Source organism: Dendropsophus ebraccatus, chromosome 2, assembly GCF_027789765.1.
Source record: "Dendropsophus ebraccatus isolate aDenEbr1 chromosome 2, aDenEbr1.pat, whole genome shotgun sequence".
Taxonomy (NCBI): Eukaryota; Metazoa; Chordata; class Amphibia; order Anura; family Hylidae; genus Dendropsophus; species Dendropsophus ebraccatus.
The window spans coordinates 61493933-61518288 of record NC_091455.1 but is presented as its reverse complement, the minus strand read 5'-3'; the positions used below and the strand labels follow the sequence as shown (position 1 = coordinate 61518288).

The 24356-nt window shown below is 42.3% G+C and overlaps 1 protein-coding gene across 2 annotated transcripts in view; it reads left to right on the top strand.

Moving 5' to 3' along the window:
* ASXL3 (ASXL transcriptional regulator 3) overlaps nt 1–24356 on the top strand; it is a 115496-nt gene that overhangs the window by 52563 nt on the left and 38577 nt on the right. For both annotated transcript variants that reach the window (XM_069957646.1, XM_069957644.1), the window contains one exon: nt 4553–4650. In XM_069957646.1, the coding sequence (XP_069813747.1) occupies nt 4553–4650 (98 nt within the window). The remainder of the gene's footprint in view (nt 1–4552; nt 4651–24356) is intronic.

Below are 24356 nucleotides of genomic sequence, written 5' to 3'. Positions count from 1 at the left end.
TTCTTCTTTTATCTACTTTCCTCTTTCATGTTCTATCATGTGTGGCATGGCAGCCATTCAAGTAATACGTTGTAGTGTGTACAAGTCGTGCGCTACAATTAATGCAATTTACATGTGATACTCTTCACTTCAGGCCTTGTTGGGCAGCTTGCCTTATGTTGCAGCCTACATCCCCTAAAGTTTCATTGACAACTAATGTTATTTATTTTATTTTTTTAATATATTTTACTGTAATATTTTATGTGTTAAGGAAGCACTGAGGAAATTGTTTTGCACATGTTACTAGCTGACCAGCAATATTACTGCAGTATAGCATGTTTCATCCCAGCTTAGCTTCATCCTTACATGAGCCTTAAAGGACAACTCCGGCGCTGATATAAAAAACTGAACTGAAGCTCCAGTTGGTGTCTTTATTTTTTCTTCACTTCCTGGTTTGGGGTTTCCCATGATGCACTTTGTCTCCTGTGATGTCTAACTCTGTAGAACTGTTAGATGGCTTACAGATTGTTCAGCCAATCAGAGCTGAGCAACCTGAGTCATCTGACAAAGGGAGGCTGGCCTAACAGGGCTTAGACCTGCCTCCCTCTTGATGATGTCATTGCCACAAAATGGCTGCCACAGAAAAGCCTGGGGTCAACAGTCATTAGGTAACAATGAGTTTACTTCACTTCCTCGTGAGGGGTTGAAGGGGGGAAAAGATAGGGAAGAGGGGCAGATAGGTGATTGAAGCATATTACACAGTTATATAACTATTTTCACCAGAGTACCCCATTAACAGTATAGTAAATTTACATGCAATGCTGTGCAAATAGGAAGTAGTTTATCCTGTGTGCTTTACTTCCTTTGAACCTCAAAGCTCTGTCCTACTTGTTTTCTTGTAAGTTCCTCCATTTATATAGTGCTGCTGGAGATAATATCTCATTTATCTAATGGGACAGGACAGTATTGATATAGTAGGTAAGTCCATATAGTGATTATCTGCAGTTCTAAAACTCCCCTGATTCACAATACTGGTCTCTGCTCTTGCACATTCTGTAGTTTGTCCAATGAAATGTAGGGAGACACTACCTTCCCTGCCTTATACGTGTAAGAGGCAGGCTAAAGATGCATCCTGTAGTGATATAATATCAGGTGATCACTACAGAGTCAGGGAAGTGCCTTGAAACTATTTATACCCTTTGAACATTTCCATATTTTTACATTACACAAACAAACTTAAAGGGGTAATCTGGCGGGAAAAAAGGGTATCAGAAAGTTATATAGATTTTTAATTTACTTCTATTAAAAATCTCAAGTCTTCCAGTACTTACCAGCTGCTGTATGTCCTGCTGGTAAGGGTGTTTTCTTTCCACTGTGACATAGTGTTATGTGCTGCCACCTCTGCCTGTCCTGAGAACTGTCCTGAGAAAAATAGTTTTTCTATGGGGATTTGTTATTGCTTTGGACAGTTCCTGCAGACAGAGGTGGCAACAGAGAGCACTGTGCCAGGCTGTAAAGAAAATACCACTTTCTGCAGGACATACAGCAGCTCATAGGTATGGGAAGACTTGAGATTTTTAAATAGAATCAAATTACAAATCTGTAACTTTCTGAAACCAGTTTTTATGTATTTTATTTGCGTTATGTGATAAACAAAAATAAACGATTTTGGTGGCATGTAATGTGCATTTGTATTCAGCCCCTATACGGCCGAAGCCTTCTGCTCTCTAGTGCTCATTTCTTGAGATTATCTCTGAGACATTGTGCAGCTATTGGACATCCCATTTGGGCGTGTTTCACCAACACACAATGATCACAACTTAGCCCCGCACCCCATATCTTGGAAGGGGGTGGCAGGAGAAAAAGTTTCAGCTCCAGGAAGCAAAAGACTTTAGCCATCTTCTGCTCCCCTTTTAAGTTTGTGAGTGTAACATGAAGAAAGACAGAAAGTTCAAGAGGTATGAGGGCATTGGCACTGAATATCACTTGCTACATGTAGGACCCAGTCAGTGTGATGAAACTTTTACCCTCAGTCAGGAATCGGAGATGTAGGCTGTATTAGGAGCATTCTATTAGAGTGGAAACAAGAATCAAGATGGCAGACAACTGATAACTGGCTATAGATATACACAAGGAATACAAACTAGCCTCTTCGCTATTCTTCACTAATGGCGTATTCAGAAATATATAGGCAAACAAAATTCTGGCCTGCCGTCCCAGCTGCTGTACATTGACCACCACCTATGTGTATGTGCCTACAAGGTGCTGAGCTTGATGTTCTGGGCAAGTATCTAAATGGTGTAACTTATCTAAGGAATATTACTGAAAGGGATTTATCTGTTGGAGATGGGGAAGCAATTAGTTGTAACAGCTATGGAGTTTACTTGGCTGCTTCAAGCACATCTGTGACAACATGTGACCCAAATGTTTTATTGGGAATCAAATACACTTTGCAACAAATAAATTGCAATATATTATCAACAGCATTGTGACAAAGTCTGCTAATGTTCATGCTCTACAAACAGTTTTTTTTTATTTAACTCCTTTCTAAAACATTGGGGGAAATTTATCACTGATGCGTACACCAGGGAGAAGACACAGATTCTTGACTTCTTCCTGGTGTATACCAGCCGTAACCCCAGCTTGCCTGATTGGTGGGCGGGAGCGCCGTCTCCTCCTGTGCCAAATTTATCATGATACACATCTACCGCTCCCTCTATGCCTGCGCCAGGCTGGTAAAAAGGGGGTGGCTTTATGTAGAACTGATGTACAAATATATCAATCTTGATAGATGTCCCCCATAGTTTTTACGGTGTATAGGTGAATGAATAACATTGTGGGTAGAGAAGTTCTTAAGCTTCAGCTTTTGTACAATGTTTTACATTTCCCCAGTCTTCATCTTTTGTAGAGAAACCATGGGTGGGTTAAAAGAAACAACATGGATCTACCAGGGTATGTATGTATATATATATATATATATATATATATATATATATATATATATATACACACACACACTACCGTTCAAAAGTTTGGGGTCACCCAAACAATTTTGTGTTTTCCATAAAAGTCACACTTCTTCACCACCATACGTTGTGAAATGAATAGAAAATAGAGTCAAGACATTGACAAGGTTAGAAATAATGATTTGTATTTGAAATAACATTGTTTTTACATCAAACTTTGCTTTCGTCAAAAAATCCACATTTTGCAGCAATTACAGCATTGCACACCTTTGGCATTCTAGCTGTTAATCTGTTGAGGTAAGCTGGAGAAATTGCACCCCACACTTCTAGAAGCAGCTCCCACAAGTTGTATTGGTTGGATGGGCACTTCTGGCGTACCATACAGTCAAGCTGCTCCCACAACCCCAGACCATCACATTACCTCCACCATGCTTAACAGATGGCGTCAGGCATTCTTCCAGCATCTTTTCATTTGTTCTGCGTCTCACAAACGTTCTTCTTTGTGATCCAAACACCTCAAACTTGGATTAATCCGTCCACAACACTTTTTTCCAGTCTTCCTCTGTCCAATGTCTGTGCTCTTTTGCCCATCTTAATCTTTTTCTTTTATTGGCCAGTCTCAGATATGGCTTTTTCTTTGCCACTCTGCCCTGAAGCCCAAAATCCCACAGCAGCCTCTTCACTGTAGATGTTGACACTGGTGTTTTGCGGGTACTATTTAATGAAGATGCCAGTTGGGGACCTGTGAGGCGTCTGTTTCTCAAACTAGAGACTCTAATGTGCTTATCTTCTTGCTTAGTTGTGCAACGCGGCCTCCCACTTCTTTTTCTACTCTTGTTAGAGCCTGTTTGTGCTGTCCTCTGAAGGGAATAGTACACACCGTTGTAGGAAATCTTCAATTTCTTAGCAATTTCTGGCATGGAATAGCCTTCATTTCTAAGAAAAAGAATAGACTCGAGATTCAGATGAAAGTTCTCTTTTTCTGGCCATTTTGAGCGTTTAATTGACCCCACAAATGTGATGCTCCAGAAACACAATCTGCTCAAAGAAAGGTCAGTTTTGTAGATTCTGTAACAAGCTAGACTGTTTCCAGATGTGTGAACATGATTGCACAAGGGTTTTCTAATCATCAATTAGCCTTCTGAGCCAATGAGCAAACACATTGTACCATTAGAACACTGGAGTGATAGTTGCTGGAAATGGGCCTCTATACACCTATGTAGATATTGCACCAAAAACCAGACATTTGCAGCTAGAATAGTCATTTACCACATTAGCAATGTATAGAGTGTATTTCTTTAAAGCTAGGACTAGTTTAAAGTTATCTTCATTGAAAAGTACAGTGCTTTTCCTTCAAAAATAAGGACATTTCAATGTGAACCCAAACTTTTGAACGGTAGTGTATATATACATGCTAGACAATAAAATTGCCTCTGTATTTCACTCAGAATAAAATATGTTTACATCCTAATAAATAATAATAATCTGAAACCTTTGTGATATCTATACCTAAGCATATGTTTCATGTTTTTTTGACCTTGAGTATCTTGTGAGTCTTAACGTTTCTTGTCACAAGTGACCATGTGTTTTAATCTGTTTGTGCACAGTGTGCCTGAAGCAAGTGACTGAAGAAGCGTCTTCCAACCGAGTGCAGAGCAAGCTAGTGTCTTCCTTCCAGCAGCACACCAAAAAGGCGCTAAAGCAGGTAGGAGCAATTTCATTCCTTAAGGTTGGCTGTCACAATGAACAAGGCTGCCACAATGAACATTCTTAGTTCACAGTCTAAATATATAATATTTCCAGGATTAAGTAACAGTATGTTCATTTTAGGGACAAGATCTGTGTATTTATTAAGTAGATCTATGTGGAGTGGATATAAAAAGCCTACACCCAAATGCCAGTTTTTTTGTCAAAATCATGAAAGAATAATTTCAGAACTTTTTCCATCTTTAAAGGAATTTAAAAAATCAGAGAGGGCAAGGAGTGGTGGGAACATGAATAATGAAGTAATACTTACCCTTCCTGTTGCCCACTGCACACTCACTGTCACCGTCGTGTCTCCTGGATCTTCAGTCAACTACTGGCTGAGCAAATAGTTCCTAGCCTTCTCTTCCTTGCAGAAGTGCTCCCCTTAATCTGTCAATCCATAGATGTTTTATTGAATTTAGGTCTGGCCTCTGGGTGGGTCATTCCAAAACTTTGAATGCTACCTCCATGTTTCTTTTGGTAATATGCAGTGTTGGCTTTGTGCCATACATTCCTTTTGAAATTATGGACAAAACCTCCTACTTTGGTCTCACCAGGCAATATCACATTTTCCTTCATGCTTTTGGCAGACTTGAAGGGGTTATCCAGCATGTATTTTTTATACATTGCTGCCCTGTTGGTAAACATAATAAACATGTTATACTTATCTCTCCATGCTCTCCTGATTTCTGGATGCTGGTGTCCCCCGCTGTTGCAGCCCAGCTAATTTCGAGACAAGTGACAGCCTTATATTTACCATCAGTGTGGCAATATATAATACCTTTTTAAAGGTAGGTTTTGGCAAAACATAGCTGGGCTTTAAAGTTTTTATTTGTAAGAAAAATCTTCCATCTTGCAATTTTGCTTTATGTACTGCCCAAACAAATGAAGAATTCAGGAGATTATTTTCACATGCAGTACACAGCCAGTACTTGCCAGAAATTCCTGCTGCTCCTTTAGTGTTGCTGTAGGTCTCTTGGCAGCCTCCTGGATTAATTTTCTTGTTGTCTTTTAATCAATTTTTGATTGATGTTTTGTTTTTGATAATATTGCTGTTCTGTCAAGTTGTATCCACGTCTTGATGACCATCTTCACTGTGCTCCATGGTATATCTAAATCTTGGAAAAGATTTTGTACGCTTCTCATGACTGATACCTTTCAACAGTGAGGTCTCTTGGATGTACTGAAAGCTGTTTATGGACCATTTTGCTGTTAAATGCAAATAAGAAAATGTTAGGAAATTCCTGTCAGGGTTAACCAGAATCTCTGTAAATGATGGCAGCCATGTACTCACTACTATTTAACATGAGTTTAAGTGTGATTGTCTATTTCTGACCACATCCCCCAATCCACTCCATATCTACAGCTGACACACGCTGCCATCAGTGATCATACTGGTGGTGGTCATTTAACTATTTTTAATACCTCTGTCAAAACTGACAATGGCATTTAAACAGTAGCGCCACACATCAACGATGGTATAGGTTTGGAGTCGGCTCCCAGTGATGATATTGCATGAGCAAATCTGTTGTCATGACAGTCCAAGGCCTCTGTGGCTTTTGTGCTAGCCAGGCTGCACAAGCAGGGCACAGATAAATGCCCCTAGGAGGACCTACAAAGTGTAAAAATAAATAAAGTGTTTTTAAAATAAATATATATATATATATATATATATATATATATATATATAAAAAAGCTGCCCCCCCCCCTTTTCTTCTAATAAAGGTAAATAAAATAATCATATTTGGCATTGCTGCGTGCTAAGTTCTTGAACTATTAGAATGTTGTTAATCCTGCACAGTGAACAACATACATGAAAAAATGGCAAGTATGAAACTTACTTACACATAAAATTGACACTAATACAAACTACAGATCGCAGTGCAAAAAAATGAGCCCTCAGTCTGCCCCATAGATGGAAAATAAAAAGGTTTATTGGGTCAGAATAGAACATTTTTAAACATACATTTTTTAAAGACGTTTTTTATTTTTTTTAAGTGTTAAATTGAAACAATAATTAAATACATTGGGTATGATAGTAATGTCATTTACCTACAGATTACAAATAATATACTCTAAGTTCCATGGTGTAAAAATAATACCGTACCCCCATAATTTGCTAAATTTTATTTCTTATTAATTTTACCCTATAGATTTTTTATTTTTTATTTTTTTTTCTCTTTTTTTCCATTTTCATATACTATAGCTTTCTATCTCTAATGAACATGCTGATCTTTCCCCTTAACTACATTTTTTACAGTTATATAATGTCTAATTCGTTAGGCTCAAAAATGAGCACCAATGTTGAAGATCATCATATAGTCAACATAGTCAATACGGTTGAAAAAAGACACATGTCCATCAAGTTCAACCAAGGAGGGGATGGATTCCGGCGAAGAGGGAGGGGTGATAGGTTCTATACATATGCATTTATATTATTTTGGTCTAAGAACTTGTCTAGCCCTGTTTTGAAGCCCTCTACTGTTTTTGCTGTGACCAGATCCTGTGGTAGACTGTTCCACAGATTCACAGTTCTCATGGTAAAGAAGGCTTGTCGCCTCCGGAGATTTAACCTTTTTTTCTCCAGGCGGAGGCAGTGCCCTCTTGTCCTTTGAGGGGGTTTTACCTGGAACATCTTTTCCCCATATTTCTTGTAGGGGCCATTTATATATTTAAATAAAATAAATTAAAATGATAATAAATAATTTAATCATATCTCCCCTTAAACGTCTCTTCTTCAGACTAAACAAATGTAATTCTTTTAATCTCTCCTCATAACTAAGATGCTCCATTCCCCTTATTAGTTTAGTTGCCCGTCTTTGTACCCTCTCCAGCTCTAGAACATCCTTTTTATGAATCGGGTTCCAAAACTGGACGGCATACTCCAGATGAGGCCGCACCAAAGCTTTATAAAGCGGTAATATTATATCCCTGTCCCGAGAGTCCATGCCTGTTTTAATGCATGACAATATCCTGCTGGCCTTAGAAACAGCTGACTGACATTGTGTGCTGTTCTGTAGTCTATTATCTACAAGTACACCCAGATCCTTCTCCATCAGCGACTCTCCCAGAGTAACATGTACATGGGCAGAGATCGGTTGTACGACCATTTGGTGCAGCCATTGGTGACACATCCCCCTGTTACAAAGGGCATTATTGGCCTCCTCAGCACATAAGCTAGGGCCCCAGTCAGCTGTAGATATGTTAGATGTATCCCATTTAGAGATGTTTTCTGTGACCTGCATCTATTAGATCTTTATCATTTAGGCCAACATCCTTTCTGTAGTCACTCATGTCCTCCATGTTTGATGAGTAGCCAGGTCTTCTTGGTGTGATGTCAGTGCTGTAACTTGTCTCCCACAATAAGGGAAACTTTCTACTTCTCTCTTGTCTCTTTTTCACTGTGTAGTATTGACTAGGATAAATTTTGTGGGTGTGAAGGTTTTGTGCATGTGTAACTTAAATGACATGTTTTCTGTACATTTTTGGAAGGAATTTGACTTGAGTGGCCACCATTCGTTTACTTTTGTATTGTATTGTATTGTATTGTACTGTAATAGAATGAAAAAGTGTGTTTTTATGTCTGAAAAAAATATGGATTCTCCAACCATTCTAAATCTTTTCAGAATGAGGAATTGGCCCTTTTCATTGATTATACAGTCTTGAGATCTTTTATCCATGTAGAATACCTTTTTGAATACCCAGCACCTGGCCTCATTCACTTTAATAGAGCTGTGCTGCAGTTTTCCTATTTCTTAGTGTAAAAGGGAACCAAGTCAGGCGACAGTCTTATAATTTTGTGGAAGAATATAGTCTGCATGCTCTGTGACATGTGCAGGCAAGTAGAAGAAACGAGATGATGACACTTCCCCATGTTGGTGGATCCTATAAAAGCCAACTACTAAAATAATGTGTTCCACATCTCGCCCGCTGATGGTAATAATATTAACCTGCCCCCAGTGTACACTACACATGCCGAAAATTGGCAGACATACAAGCTCACCTGCTGTGAGTGCTCACAAGTGGCAACTGCAGTACAGTATTCCAGAAAGCAGATTCGTTGTTTTTTTTGTTTGTTTGTTTTTTAGGGAAATGTTGGGTGACAGAATATCATCTATGACCATCAACCAACTAGGAAATACAGCTGTGCTTTCTTTTGGTTGTTTTATTAATGCCATTTTACATGGGATGATTATCCATCTGGCAGGAATGCTGAGTGCTGTTAATTGTCCCGTTTACGATTAGTTGGTGAGCGAGAAAACGCTTGTTTTTAGCACACTTCCCTGCAATCTTAAAGGGGGACTCCTGAGAAAAATCTTTTTTTTTTCAAATTAACTGGTGACTTAAAAAATTTCCAATCTTCCAGGTCTTATCAGCTGCTGTATGTCCTGCAGGAAGTTGTATATTCTCTCCAGTCTGACACAGTGCTCCCTGCTGCCATTTCTGTCTGTGACAGGAACTGTCCAGAGCAGGAGACACTGTCCAAAACATGGAGCACTGTGCCAGACTGGAAAATATACACCACTTCCCGCAGGACAAAAGGCAACTAATAACTACTGTTTTTTTTTTTTTTTTTTTTTTTTTTATAAATGTAATTTATAAATCTGTATAATTTTCTGACACCTGTTAAGTTTCCCTTTAATGTCCTGGAGTACACAATCACATTTCCTAATGCTTTGTTGTGTCGGTTTATCAAGATAAAACGTATTAGCCATTGTGTCATAAATGTCTGCTAAATAAGGGACTCTATAATGTGACCAGTGTCGGACTGGAGTGCTTGGGCCCACCAGGGGAAATCATTCATGGGGCCCACCCTTCAGCCACTATACTTATCTATGGTAACATTAATAAGGGTCCATTAACACGGTGTGATATGGGGCAGCATAGGGCTGCAAACGATTGCTAATCAGCAGGGCAGGAATACACCGAGATGTGCGGCCAACAACAATGATTTATACAGCTGCACAAAAGATCAAATCAGCCGACTAGCGGGCATTTGCGCGTCAGCTGATCTCTGACACTTTTACATGGGGCTTCCTAAGAGCTTTTGTTACCTATAATTGCCCTGTGCAATTGGCTATAAGACAGGTTTCTTTGCATGATAACACTTTATACAGATACAAAAGTCATACAGCTACCAATAACACCAGTATATAAAGAGCAAATATCCCCACACATATTACCGCCATACTGTTACTGACCAGATCCTGTATACCAAGACTGATATTACCAATAATACCAGTATATAGGAGGAAATAGTATCACCATACATATTACCGCTATACTGGTGCTGACCAAATCCTGTATACTATGACCAATATTACCAGTATACAAGGGGGAAATATTACCGCCGCTACTACTGACTAGTACCACCACATACTGACTTACACCGTCACCACTGCTACTGAATAAAATCCTCTGTACACAGACCACTATCACCTCATACAGTCATATAGAGGCAGACCCAGCTCTACACAGGCTCTATACACCATATACATTACACTGCAGTTACATCAGGTGACTCACAGGAGACGTCTTCTCTGATCGGAGCTCTTCGCTTTTCATTTTCTTCTCCATCTGCCCTGGGCCATTAGAACTTCTCCGAGCCACGAATCCACAGAATCTGCCAGACAGACATATTAGGCTCCACACTCTGACACCATCTCCATCTCTCTACACACTGCACATCTGTATTGGCCCCTTTACTGGTCCCTTGTTCAGTCTTCCATACAGATGGCCCCATGTGCATCTACTATAGTAGAAATCCCCCTATGCGCAGTCCCGCTATAGTAGATGACAACCTCTGTGTATCCCCTATACAAGGGGTAGGGAACCTTGGCCCTCCAGCTGTTGCAAAACTACAACTCCCATCATGCCTGGACAGCCACAGCTAAAGCTTTAGTTTTGCATTAGCTGGAGAGCCAAGGTTCCCTATCACTGCCCAATAGTATATGACCCCCTCTGTGCATGCCCTATTATATACATCCCCCCTGTGTTGTCTCACCTATAAATGGCTCCCCTATGTTGTCCCCCTTATAAATGGCTCCCCTGTGTTATCCATCCCGCATATACTGTAGATAGCCCCCTTTTGTTGTCCATCCCCCTATATAGCCCCCTTCTGTTGTCAATCCCCCTATACAGCCCCTTATGTTGTCCATCCTCCTATACAGCCCCCTTATGTTGTCCATCGCCCCAAAACAGCCCCCTTTTGTTGTTCACCCCCCCTATATAGCCCCCTTCTGTTGTTCACCTCCCTATATAGCCCCCTTCTGTTATTCACACCCCTATTTAGCCCCCTTCTGTTGTCCATCCCCCTATATAGCCCCCTTCTGTTATTCACCCCCCTATATAGCCCCTTCTGTTGTTTACCCCCCTATATAGCCCCCTTCTGTTGTCCATCCCCCTATATAGCCCCCTTCTGTTGTCCATCCCCCTATATAGCCCCCTTCTGTTGTCCATCCCCCTATATAGCCCCCTTCTGTTGTCCATCCCCCTATATAGCCCCCTTCTGTTGTCCATCCCCCTATATAGCCCCCTTCTGTTGTTCACCCCCCTATTTAGCCCCCTTCTGTTGCCCCCCCATTTAGCCCCCTTCTGTTGTTCACCCCCTATATAGCCCCCTTCTGTTGTTCACCCCCTATATAGCCCCCTTCTGTTGTTCACCCCCCTATATAGCCCCCTTCTGTTGTTCACCCCCCTAAATAGCCCCCTTCTGTTTTTAATCCCTCTATATAGCCCCCCTTCTGTTGTTAATCCCCCATATAGCCCCCTTCTGTTGTTAATCCCTCTATATAGCCCCCTTCTGTTGTTAATCCCCCATATAGCCCCCTTCTGTTGTTAATCCCTCTATATAGCCCCCTTCTGTTGTTAATCCCCCATATAGCCCCCGTCTGTTGTCCATCCCCCTATACAGCCCCCTTTCGTTGTCTATCCCCCATATAGCCCCCTTCTGTTGTTCACCTCCTATATAGCCCCCTTGTTTTTCACCCCCCTATATAGCCCCCGTCTGTTGTCCATCCCCCTATACAGCCCCCTTTCGTTGTCTATCCCCCATATAGCCCCCTTCTGTTGTTCACCTCCTATATAGCCCCCTTGTTTTTCACCCCCCTATATAGCCCCCGTCTGTTGTCCATCCCCCTATACAGCCCCCTTTCGTTGTCTATCCCCCATATAGCCCCCTCCTGTTGTCCATCCCCCATATAGCCCCCTTCTGTTGTCCATCCCCCATATAGCCCCCCTTCTGTTGTCCATCCCCCATATAACCACCTCCTGTTGTCCATCCCCCTATATAGCCCCCTTCTGTTGTCCACCCCCTATATAGCCCCCTCCTGTTGTCCATCCCCCTATATAGCCCCCTCCTGTTGTCCATCCCCCTATATAGCCCCCTCCTGTTGTCCATCCCCCATATAGCCCCCTCCTGTTGTCCATCCCCCATATAGCCCCCCTTCTGTTGTCCATCCCCCATATAGCCCCCCTTCTGTTGTCCATCCCCCATATAGCCCCCCTTCTGTTGTTCACCCCAATATAGCTCCCCCTTCTGTTGTCCATCCCCCATATAGCCCCCCTTCTGTTGTCCATCCCCCATATAGCCCCCCTTCTGTTGTCCATCCCCCATATAGCCCCCCTTCTGTTGTTCACCCCAATATAGCCCACTATCTGTTGTCCATCCCCCATATAGCCCCCCTTCTGTTGTTCACCCCAATATAGCCCCCTCCTGTTGTCCATCCCCCATATAGCCCCCCTTCTGTTGTCCATCCCCCTTCTGTTGTTCACCCCAATATAGCCCACTATCTGTTGTCCATCCCCCATATAGCCCCCCCTTCTGTTGTTCACCCCAATATAGCCCCCTCCTGTTGTCCATCCCCCATATAGCCCCCCTTCTGTTGTCCATCCCCCATATAGCCCCCCTTCTGTTGTCCATCCCCCATATAGCCCCCATTCTGTTGTTCACCCCAATATAGCCCACTATCTGTTGTCCATCCCCCATATAGCCCCCCTTCTGTTGTTCACCCCAATATAGCCCCCTCCTGTTGTCCATCCCCCATATAGCCCTCTCCTGATGTCCCCCTAAAAATAAACAAAAACAACTCACCTTACAACACGCTCCCCCGTCGGTCGCGGGTGTCTTCTTCTCTCCTCACGACAGATCAGCCGCATCCTGGTGAAGTCCCGGGCAGCACGTCGCCTCTGAGCTCTGTGTGCGCTGCGGCGGCTGAGACTTCCGGTACACGCTCCCAGCCGGAAGTCCCAGCCGCCGCAGCGCACACTGAACTCAGAAGCGACGTGCTGCCCGGGACTTCCCCAGGATGCTGCGGATCTGTCGGGGGCGGGAGCGGAGGTGACACTGACACTCTTGTGATCGCAAGCAAACGCTGCTTGCGGTCACAAGAGTGATTGACAGGGCGGGAAGCCTATGGCTTCTCGCGCTGTCAATCAGCACACTACATTTAACTGGAAGCGATTGTTGCGATCGCTTCCAGTTAAAAAGATAGGTGCCGCACCCGAGTGGGCCCCCCGGGAGCACGGGGCCCCGGCTGGGCTTGCTGGCTGGAGACCACATGGCTGCAGTCTCCAGCCCTGTGTCCCCTGACAGGGGGCGGGGCCCACTCCAGCTCGGGGCCCACCGGGGGTTTCCCCGGCCCCCCGGTGGCCCAGTCCGAGCCTGAATGTGACCCCTTTATTGTCTAGAGGCAGGATCCTTACTTGCTACATTTTGGAAATAAATGTAATTTTTTTTTTTTCCGCCAACCAATCACCTAATACACATACCACCCCCTTCCCCCAGCCACAGGCCTTTAGACATTGCCACAGCTTATTTAATTCAGCTTTGAGTCAGCTAGCTTTATTCTATCATTTTCACTTTAGCTCTTGCCACACTTCAGTTCATGGACCACACGTCCATTATGTTACAGTATTCTAAGGTGAAAAGGCTTCGACCTCTCCTTTCACCCCAACCGTTGTTGTCTCGTGTATTACCTCTCTGCAGTAGATGGGAATAACCTCTTTGTCTTGTATTAGATTTACCACCGCTTGTTTTTTGCGCTGTAAATCATGTTTGCTTTTTTTCTGTTAGAACTACGAATGGTTTACTGTAAATTTTTTTTTTATTTGCTTCTGTTATGTTATGTTAGCGTGACCTATTTTTATTCTGGTGTGCCTTACATTGTAATTGAGGTATAGTATAGGTGCCCCTGCCGTGCTGCTGAAGAATTCACAGAACAATGCTTGTTTTATTTATGTCCCGGCACATTTAATGTAAGTGCAAAGAAATCCTAACTGGGAGCAAATTCCTGGTTCTTTGACTGACTATGTCATCTGAAATACTGAATATCGCAAAACATGACAAGCCAAAGACGTTTTCCAAGTCTTAAAATATAAGAATGTATTTTCCGAAAAGAAGTTGTGATAGCATGATGTAGTGTGACAGCATTATTCTTTACTACCAACAGTCTTCTCATTGTCACATTTAATTTTTTTGAGGAATATGCTATGTTTTCTAGGTATTTTTTATTTTCTGAGGCAGTAAGTATTACTATTCCTTTTCTCCTTTTCATTGCTGTGGCCTTCCATTTAATATACAGCTGCAACTATTATAATAACATGTTAGTGACATAAACCCTTAAAGGTGTTGTGTCGGGAAGAAAACTAGGTCTGTACTGATGCATTAAAAAAACATTTTTTTTCAGCAACGATGTGAATTAAAAGCTTGTCTTTTATTTTCAATATGGGACAGTAATGGAAAAAAAAGAACATTTCTAATGCGTTTCGGCAAGATCCTTGTTCACACCTAGTGCACTTGTACTACTCTTTTGTAGGAGGAGTCTTACATAGACACATGTGAACATAATTTGAAAAAAAATTAACCCTTTCAAACAATACTGTTGCCTTATGTTAAATGAAACATATTTCAAATGTACAAGAATTTCTTAAAATGTTTTATCTTTAGAGAGATATAGACTCGATAATCCCCCATGTGCTGAATTATTTTGATAACCTGTTGCCTTTGGTTACGGCCCCTTGGGCATCCTCTAGGTTGGGTCACTCACACTGAGTTCAGTTGAGTCTCCTGATCTGTCCCATTAGTACCGGCAGTTGGTTTTCACTTCACATGTAAGCAAAGGGGATTGTGGGAAAGTGATCGGCACTGTTCAATGTCAACAGCAGGGTCACAGTTCAGAAAGGCAGCCAGGGGGTGAATAGATCCATGGGAGAGACAAGCAGTGATGTAAGTTACTTTACTAAAAGATCAGTTTGTTCTCCTTTACATATGTTTGTAGTACACTTCTGATTATACTTTTTTTAGCTTCATGACACGTAGTTACATAGTACAGTTGTAAAAAGACACATGTCCAACAAGTTCAACCAAGGGGGGGGATGGATACATTGTACGCTTATACATAACCCTATTTATTGTTTGTTATCCCCTTTGCAACTGCCCTACATTAATTAGCAGGCTATGCAGGGGAAGGGCAGCGTGCAGGGGACCCAGGAGCTGAGCCCAGTCCATGCACAGCGGGTTTCTGCCGCTATGTACAGCAGACACCAGCCGCTACCGGCTAACATGAGTGATCCCACTGTTGTCAGTAATCCATTTAAATGTGCGATCAATAGCGATTGAAGTATTTAAATGTCCAAATTATAGGTGCTGCACATGTTGATTGATCGGCCCCCCTGCAATCAATCACTTCTGAAGCTGAAGGCCTATACTTACCCTCCATAGCTGCTGACCTGCCACTGCTAATGTAGTCTGGCTCAGCAGAGCAATAATCCAGCTGATCCATTAAAGAAAAAAGTAATAAAAAAAAAATATATATTAAAAAAAAAAAAATCCCATGATTAAAGTTCAAATCTTCTCCTTTTCCCATTTTTATATAAAAAAGTTAAAAAAAAAAAGAACCTTGATAAATAAAATTTGGTATTGCTGCATGCAGAACTGTCAGAACAGAATGTAGTGTTATTGGTCCCACATGGTAAATGTCATAAACAAAACAAAAAAAAATGAAACTGCACATATACACCATGGTGCAAAAAAAATAATCCCCCAAACAACTATTCAGATGTAAAAGTAAAGTTCTAAGGGTCAGAATATGGCGATTTTTAAAGCAATTTCTTATTTGTAAAAATAAAACGCAGGGAAAGCTACACAAATTGGGTATGATTGTTACCATCCAGACCTAAGGATAACTTATGTCAGTTTTACTGTATGGTGAATGGCTTAAAAACACACCACCACTACTTATTTTGCAAAATTGTTGTTTTACTTCACAAATAATTTTATTTATTTATTTTGTTTCTGCGTTATGGTAAAATTAAGGGTGTAATTTTAAATTACAGTTGTACCGTAAAAAAAGCCAATATGGCTTTTATGTTAGGAGTAAAAAATTTTAATTTGTTTAGGCTTTCCTCCTTCACATCCTGTGAACGGTGCTTATACTACTTCTGTCGTCTGTGCAATGTCAACAATTAGATTAGCTTTAAAGTGAATCTGTACCCTACCCTCCAACGCGCTGGTACTGTTGGGTAGCTGCCTTATACTAAATGGCAGCATTGCGTTTATGTTCACATTACACCCCAGTAGACATTGAATAAAAATGCTAGAAAAGTCCCATCTGCTTCAGAACGGTTGCAAAAAGAACAGATCATAGTGCACAAATCTATTTCTCATACAGCTCTATAGGTTAAGGCTGGGTTCACACTATGTATATTTGAGGCTGTATTTGGTCCTCATTTCAGGTCCTCATAGCAACCAAAACCAGGAGTGGATTGAAAACACAGAAAGGATCTGTTCACATAATGTTGTAATTGAGTGGATGGCCGCCATATAACGGTAAATAACTTCCATTATTTCACTACAACAGCCGTTGTTTTAAAATAACAGCACATATTTGCCATTAAATGGCGGCCATCCACTCAATTACAACATTATGTGAACAGATCCTTTCTGTGTTTTCAATCCACTCCTTGTTTTGGTTGCTATACAGCCTCAAAAATACAGCCTCAAATATTTGTAGTGTGAACCCAGCCTTAGGCTGCGTTCACACTACATATATTTCAGTCAGTATATTTCAGTCAGTATTGCAACCAAAACCAGGAGTGGATTAAAAACACAGAAAGGCTCTGTTCACACGATGGTGAAATTGAGTGGATGGCCGCCATATAACAGTAAATAACTGCCATTATTTCAATATAACAGCCGTTTTTCTAAAATAACAGCAAATATTTGCCATTAAATGGCAGCCATCCACTCAATTTCCACATTGTGTAAACAGAGCCTTTCTGTGTTTTTAATCCACTCCTGGTTTTGGTTGCAGTACTGATTGAAATATACATATACTGACTGAAATATACGTAGTGTGAACGCAGCCTTAAAGAGTCACTGTCGTATTTTTTTTTTTTGCAGAAATCAATAGTCCAGGCGATTTTAAGAAATTTTGTAATTGGGTTTATTAGCCAAATCTGCCATTATCTGCATGTAAAAAGCCTTTTCCCAGGTCCCCCCCTCCTTCCTCTTTTTCATCCACTCTGAAAAATCTGAAAATTGTGACTTGTTGCAGGAGACGTACCCTGTCTGCTCTAGGGAGAGGGGAGGGGGGAGGAGGAAGGAGGGAGTTAGCCGGCAGCAGAAAGCAGATAACAGAGGATTACAGGCACGGAGCTGGGTGACAGCTGTAATCCGAGCTCAGACAGGTCACTGGTGACTGTCACAGGAGATATCCCGTGAGGGATTTGTAGATTAACTCTTTGTTGTCCTGTTTTGGTCTTTTCTTTAGCCCTCTCCATAGGAGAACAATGAAGACAGGGGGGAGAGCTTCAAACTGCTTTTTCATGATAAAAATGCATTTTTCGGATAATAAACCCAATTACAAAGTTTCTTAAAATCGCCTGGACTATTGATTTCTGCAAAAAAAAAATTCACGACAGTGACACTTTAAATAAAAGTTATAAGGGTCAGTATATGGTGATGTAAACCATTTTAAACCCAACAAAAACTATGCAAATTCACTATTGTTGGAATTGTATAAAAAAACAAAACCACCCACCCACCAAAATTGTATATTTTTCTTAATGTAATAAATAATGTTTTTAGTTTTGTAGTGTATTTTATGCTAAAATGAAGGTTGTCGTTATAAAGTACAATTGATCCTGCAGTAAACCAGGCCTCATATGGCTACAGAGATGGAAAAATAAGAGTTGTGGCTCTTAGAAAGCTAGGAAAATAAAAAAATCTAAAAATTAAATGTTCCTGGATCAAGGGGCTAAGCATGTTTGTTTCCTTTTTGCTCAGCAGGTCTTTTTTTTTAGGTTTTATAAGCTTTTCTTTCCTTTACCACAACACATAACATTGAGATTATAGAGTTTATCCGGAATATGTGAGGAGCTCTGATGCATCACCCATATCTTTCTGTATTTAGTGGGTGTGTATTAAAAGTTCATATGAAGCAGCATTGGCTTCAATCCAGCTCTTCAGGCAAACATCCCCTCCTGTATCGCACATTTGCTCAGTCTGACACCTGCCTCATTTCACCTTCTGTGTATTTTCTGCTACATCTGCTTCTATCTGAAACATCTAGCCTGGAGAGTTTACTTGTAATATGTCTTAATTATGGTTTTATTCTGTTTTCATTTTTATTTTTAACTTTTTTTTTATTGTTTGCTGTAAATAAGAGCTCTTTGTACTATGCATTTTATTGGCTTATAAGTGCATAAGGATGTTTGTGTGGTAAAAAAAAACAAAAAACAATCATTGATCAAGATGGAACCTGCTTGTTGATGGTTTCTAGGTGGCAGTCACAGACAACTGATTTTATTTCCTTTTCACCAGTCTAGATATGTGTGTGTATGTATGTGTGTGTGTATGTGTGTATGTATGTATGTGTATATATATATAGGTTCCATACATATACAGTGAGTCCAAGAAGTATTTGATCCCTTGCTGATTTTCTTTGTTTGCCCACTAATAAAGAAATGTTCATTCTATACTTTTAATGGTAGATGTATTCTAACACGGAGAGACAGAATATCAAGAAAAAAATCCAGAATATAATTTTAACCTCTTAAGGACCCATGACGTACCGGCACGTCATGGATCACTGTCACTTAAGGACCCATGACGTGCCGGTACGTCATCCCTTTAAACGGGCGCCGCGGCCGGCCGGGTCCCGATCGGGGGAGATAGCCTGCTATAATACATAGCAGGCCATCTCTCCCTGTCGGCATGGAGGGTTGTTAACCCCCCCCATGCCGACGATCGCCGCTATTGGCTGATAAGCCCATAGCGGCGATCGGAACCTTTCCGGGCCATCGGTGGCCCGATGACCCGGAAAAAAATGGCGGTCGGTGCTGTCCGAGGACGGCACCGACCGCCATTACTGTAAAAAGTAATGGTGGTCACGGTACCACCGTCCCGATCGCCGTGAACGGCCGGCCAGCCGGCCGGCCGTTCACAGCGATCAAAGTCCCCACAAGTAATAAATACCTGCTCCGGACCCCTCAGCTAGGTAGCTGAGGGGTCCGGAGCAGGTATTTGTACATTACTCACCTGTCCCGGGGTCCTGATCGGCGTCTTCCGGGTTCCCGGCGTCCACTTCCTCTTGTCGGGACTTCGGCTTCTTCCGTGAGTCCCGATCGTCTCTTTCCGGCTCCAGCGTCGTCTATTTTCGTATTTTTCCGGCTCCAGCGTCGTCTATTTTCGGATCTTGCGCTCTTCTGCCCCCTAGCGGCTGATAAGTGTAATACACGTATCAGCCACTACAGGGATGTTCAGAATGTAGTAAAAAAAAAATTTTTTTTCCCAATTTTTTTTTTTTCTATTTTCCGCACCCTATCGCCGCTGAGTGTTGATCAGCATCGCACGAAAGTGCGCTGCTAATCAGCAACTCCTCCTTTTTGGCGTAGGGTGTTTTTTTTTTATATCCTACTGCCACGGTCTGCTGATAAGTGCCGAACATAAGTGCGGCATTCATCAGCAACACCATTTTTGGCGTAGGTTTTTTTTGTATACTTACTGTAAAAAACACGTAAAAAAACACTACATTACACCACACTACATTGAATAAAGTTTTACACTACACCACTACATACCCCATATACCAATCCCCATATAAAGATGGCCCCCAGGGTGTTTTCGGTGTCGGACGCATACATTATTATTGCCTCCGACACCGAAACAGCCAGTGAGGATGAATTGGGGGGATCCTTCTTTCCTCCATTCATCCTCATCCTCCTCATCATCCAGTGACGTGTCTGGGAGTAGCGTAGCGTACGCTGCCCCCCAGACACGTCTTTTCCGCCAGTACCGTCCCAATAAGAGATGACGGTATGGCGTGAAATTCTACAAACTCTGTGAGAGTACCTCAGGGTACACTTACAGATTTAGGGTACGTGCACACTGCGGAATGGCGAAGGATAACCGTTTGTGCATTCCGCAGCTGGCACCCGCCGGCGGACTGATGCAGGGGCGCGTCTCCGCCTGTGTCATAGACTCTATCCTATGCACAGGCGGATTCCATTATCCGTCATTCCATCAACACGTTGGACGCAGAGCGGAATCCGCCCGTGCATAGAATGGAGTCTACGACACGGACGGAGACGTGCGCCTGCATCAGTCCGCCGGCGGGTGCCAAATGCGGAATGCACAAAGGGTTATCCTTCGCGATTCCGCAGTGTGCACGTACCCTTAGAGTGTATGAAGGAAGGGACACTCGAATCCAGCCCCAGATGCCCCCCCCCCCATCCTCGGAACAAGTGGGAAGATCGTCCGGGAACTGATCATCCCACTGCTGGATAAAGGTCACCACCTGTACGGGGATAACCTTTATACCAGCACCCCCTCTTCCGGTCCCTCGCTGCCCGAGCTACTGTAGCTTGCGGCACGATCCGAACATATCAGAAGTAGTAATAGAGCCCTAATATTTAGCAGCCATGGAGCGGACCCAGCGCTTCTGGATATGAAGGACCCCGTATCGCACCAGGACAACATTTTCCAGGTGACGTCCCCCACACTGGAGAACAGGAGACCCCAGAAGAAGTGCAGAGTGTGGAGTAACAGGGGGATCAGGAAGGACAACATTTTCCAGTGTGACACCTGTCCTGATCCCCCCGGCCTCTGCATACTGGATCGCTTCAAGGCGTACCACACGTCATCGGAGTTCTACATTATCTAAATTCTGTCCCTTATTCCTATTTCAGGGGTCACATTCATCCAGGGATTATTCTGATCGCCATTATGGAGTCGGGAAGGAATTTTTCCCCTGTGATGAGGCTACTGTCGTCTGCCTCACGAGGGGTTTTTGCCTTCCTCTGGATCAACACAGGTTGAATTTGATGGACACCTGTCATTTCCAACCTTATAAACTAATAATTGGCCTAATACCCCCAAATAAATTAGAATTGTCCCTTTTCCCCAGCTAAGTAGGTATGGCCGCCATTCCCATTAGAGGATACCATGATGCAATTACAAAGCCTCTGTGCGGCCAGGACAGTAGAAACCCCCCACAAGTGACCCCATTCTGGAAACTACACCCCATAAGGAATCTAACAAGTGGGGCAGCGGGTATATGGCCCCCTGGTGACGGCCACATTTGGGACGTGAAAATGAAATAAATGGTATTTTTTATTTTCACGGCACATGTCCTACACATGTGCCCATCACTAGTGGGGTCCATATGCTCACTGCACCCCTTGTTAGATTCCTTATGGGGTGTAGTTTCCAGAATGGGGTCACTTGTTGGGGGTTTCTACTGTTCTGGCAGCACAGGAGCTTTGTAATTGCGACATGGCCTCCATCCCCCATTCCAGCCTCTAAATGGCGCTCTGTCCTTTTGGTGACTTGCCCTGTGCCCATATGGCAAATTATGTCCACATGTGGGGTATTTTCGTACTCAGGGGAAACTACCCTACACGTTTTGTGTTCATTTTCTTTTTTAACCCCTTGTGGAAATGGAAAAAAATCAAGGCTAGACCAACATTTAGTGTAATTTTTTTAAAATTTTTACTCTAAATCATTGATCTTGTCTTGATTTTTTCATTTTCACAAGGGGTTAAAAGATAAAAAAAAACACAATGTGTAGAGCAATTTCCCCTGAGTACGGAAATACCCCACATGTGGACATAAAGCGCCATGCGGGTGCAGGGTAAGCCTCCAAAGGGAAGGTGCGCCATTTGGTTTTTGAAGGCTGGATTTGGATGGAATGGATTTCGAGGGGCCATGTTGCATTCAAAAGGCCCCTGTGTTGCCAAGACAGTTAAACCCCCCACAAGTGACCCTATTATGGAAACTACACCCCTCAAGGAATGTAACAAGGGGTGTAGTCAGCATATGGACCCCACTGGTGACGGGCACAAATGTGGAACAATGTGGCGTGAAAATGAAATATTAAATTTTTTACACTATAATGTTGGTCTAGCCTTGAATTTATCATTTTCACAAGGGGTTAAAAGAGAAAAAAACACACAAAATGTGTAGAGCAATTTCCCCCGAGTCCGTAAATACCCCACATGTGGACATAAAGCGCCATGTGGGTGCAGGGCAAGCCTCCGAAGGGAAGGAGCGCCATTTGGATTTTAGAGGTTGGATTTGGCTAGAATGGATGATGAACGCCATGTCGCATTTACAGAGCCCTCCTGCTGCCAAAACACTGGAAACCCCCCACAAGTGACCCCATTCTGGAAACTACACCCCTCAAGGAATCTAACAAGGGGTGCAGTGAGGATATGGACCCCTGGATGACGGGCACATTTGTGCCATGAAAGTGAAAAAATGAAAATTTTCACTTTCACGTCACATTTTTCCACATTTGTGCCCGTCACCAGTGGGGTCCATATGCTCACTGCACCCCTTGTTAGATTCCTTGAGGGGTGTAGTTTCCAGAATGGGGTCACTTGTGGGGGGTTTCCAGTGTCTTGGCAGCACGAGGGCTCTGTAAATGCGACATGGCCCTTGAAATCCATTCCAGTGAAATCCAGCTTCCAAAAGCCAATTGGCGCTCCTTCCCTTTGGAGGCTCGTCCTGCGCCCGCTTGGCACTTTATGTCCACATATGGGGTATTTCCGTACTCGGGAGAAACTGCGCTACATGTTTTGTGTTTTTTTTTTCCTTTTATCCCTTTGTGAAAATGAAAAATTGAAGGCTAGAACAACATTTTAGTGTAAAAAATACTTTAGTCTTTTTTCAAGCCATATTGTTTGGAAAATCTGTGAAGCACCTGTGGGGTCCAGATGCTCACCGCACCCCTTGTTACATTCCTTGAGGGGTGTAGTTTTCTAAATGGTGTCCCTTTAGGGGTGTTTTTTAGGTTTTGGCACCCCAGAGCCTCTGCCAACCTGAAGTGGTACAGTCAAAAATGACCAAAAATAACGGAGCCATTGAAATTCACTAGGCGCTCCCTTATATCTGAGGCTTGTGGTTGCGTCAAATAGCGCAATAGGGCCACATATGGGGTATTTCTATAAACTGCAGAAATGGGGCAATCAATATTGGGGTGCATTTCTCTGGTAATAGGTTTATAATTATGAAAAATATTGGATTACAATAAAATCTCTGCACAGAAAATTAAAATTTTCAAATTTCTTACACACTTAGCTTTTATTTCTGTGACTCCCCTAAAGGGTTAAAAATCTTTCTGGATGTGCTTTTGCAGAGTTTAGGGGGTGCAGTTTCTGAAATGGGGTGCTTCGTGAGGCTTTCTAACACACAGTCCCCTCAAATACACTTTAAACCTGAACAGTTCCCTAAAAATATCTGATTTTGAAATTTTACTGAAAATTTGGAAATTTGCTGCTAATGTTTTAAGCTTCCTATTGTCTAAAAAAAATGAAATATAGTTTAATAAATGCCGCCAACATAAAGTAGACATGCTGCTAATGCTATTTAATATATAATTTATGTGGTATAACCATTTTCTGTATAAGCAGAAAAGTTTTAAAGTTGGAAAAATGCATTTTTTCACAATTTTTCACGCTATTTTGGGTTTTTTCATAAAGATTCGTTATAAGTATCGACTCCAATTTACAAGAAATGTGAAGTACAATATGTCACGAGAAAACAATCTCAGAATCAGCCGGATAGGTAAAAGCATCCCGAAGTTATTAATGAATAAAGTGACACTGGTCAAATTCATAAAATTTGCTCCGGTCCTTAAGGCCATTTCAGGCTCTGTCCTTAAGGGGTTAAAGAATATATTTTAATTAATTTGTATTTCAATGAGGAAAATAAGTATTTGATCCCTCTTGCCAAACACACTCAATACTTAGTGGCAAAGCCTTTGTTTGCAAGCACAGCGGTGAGACGTTTGTTGTAGTTAACCACGAGTTTGGCCCACTCTTCTTTGCAGATTCTCTCTAAATCATGAAGGTTGGTGGGCTGTCGCTTGGCAACTCTGACCTTCAGCTCCCTCCATAGATTTTCGATCGGATTGAGGTCTGGCGACTGGCTGGGCCACTCTATGACCTTAATGTGATTTTTCTTGAGCCAATCCTTTGTTGCCTTTGCTGTATGTTTAGGGTCGTTATCATGTTGGAAGACCCAACCACGGCCCATTTTCAGAACCCTGGCAGAGGGGAGGAGGTTGTCCCTCAGGATTGTGCGGTACATGGCTCCATCCATCTTCCCAGTGATGCGGTGAAGTAGCCCTGTACCCTTGGCAGAGAAACACCCCCAAAACATTA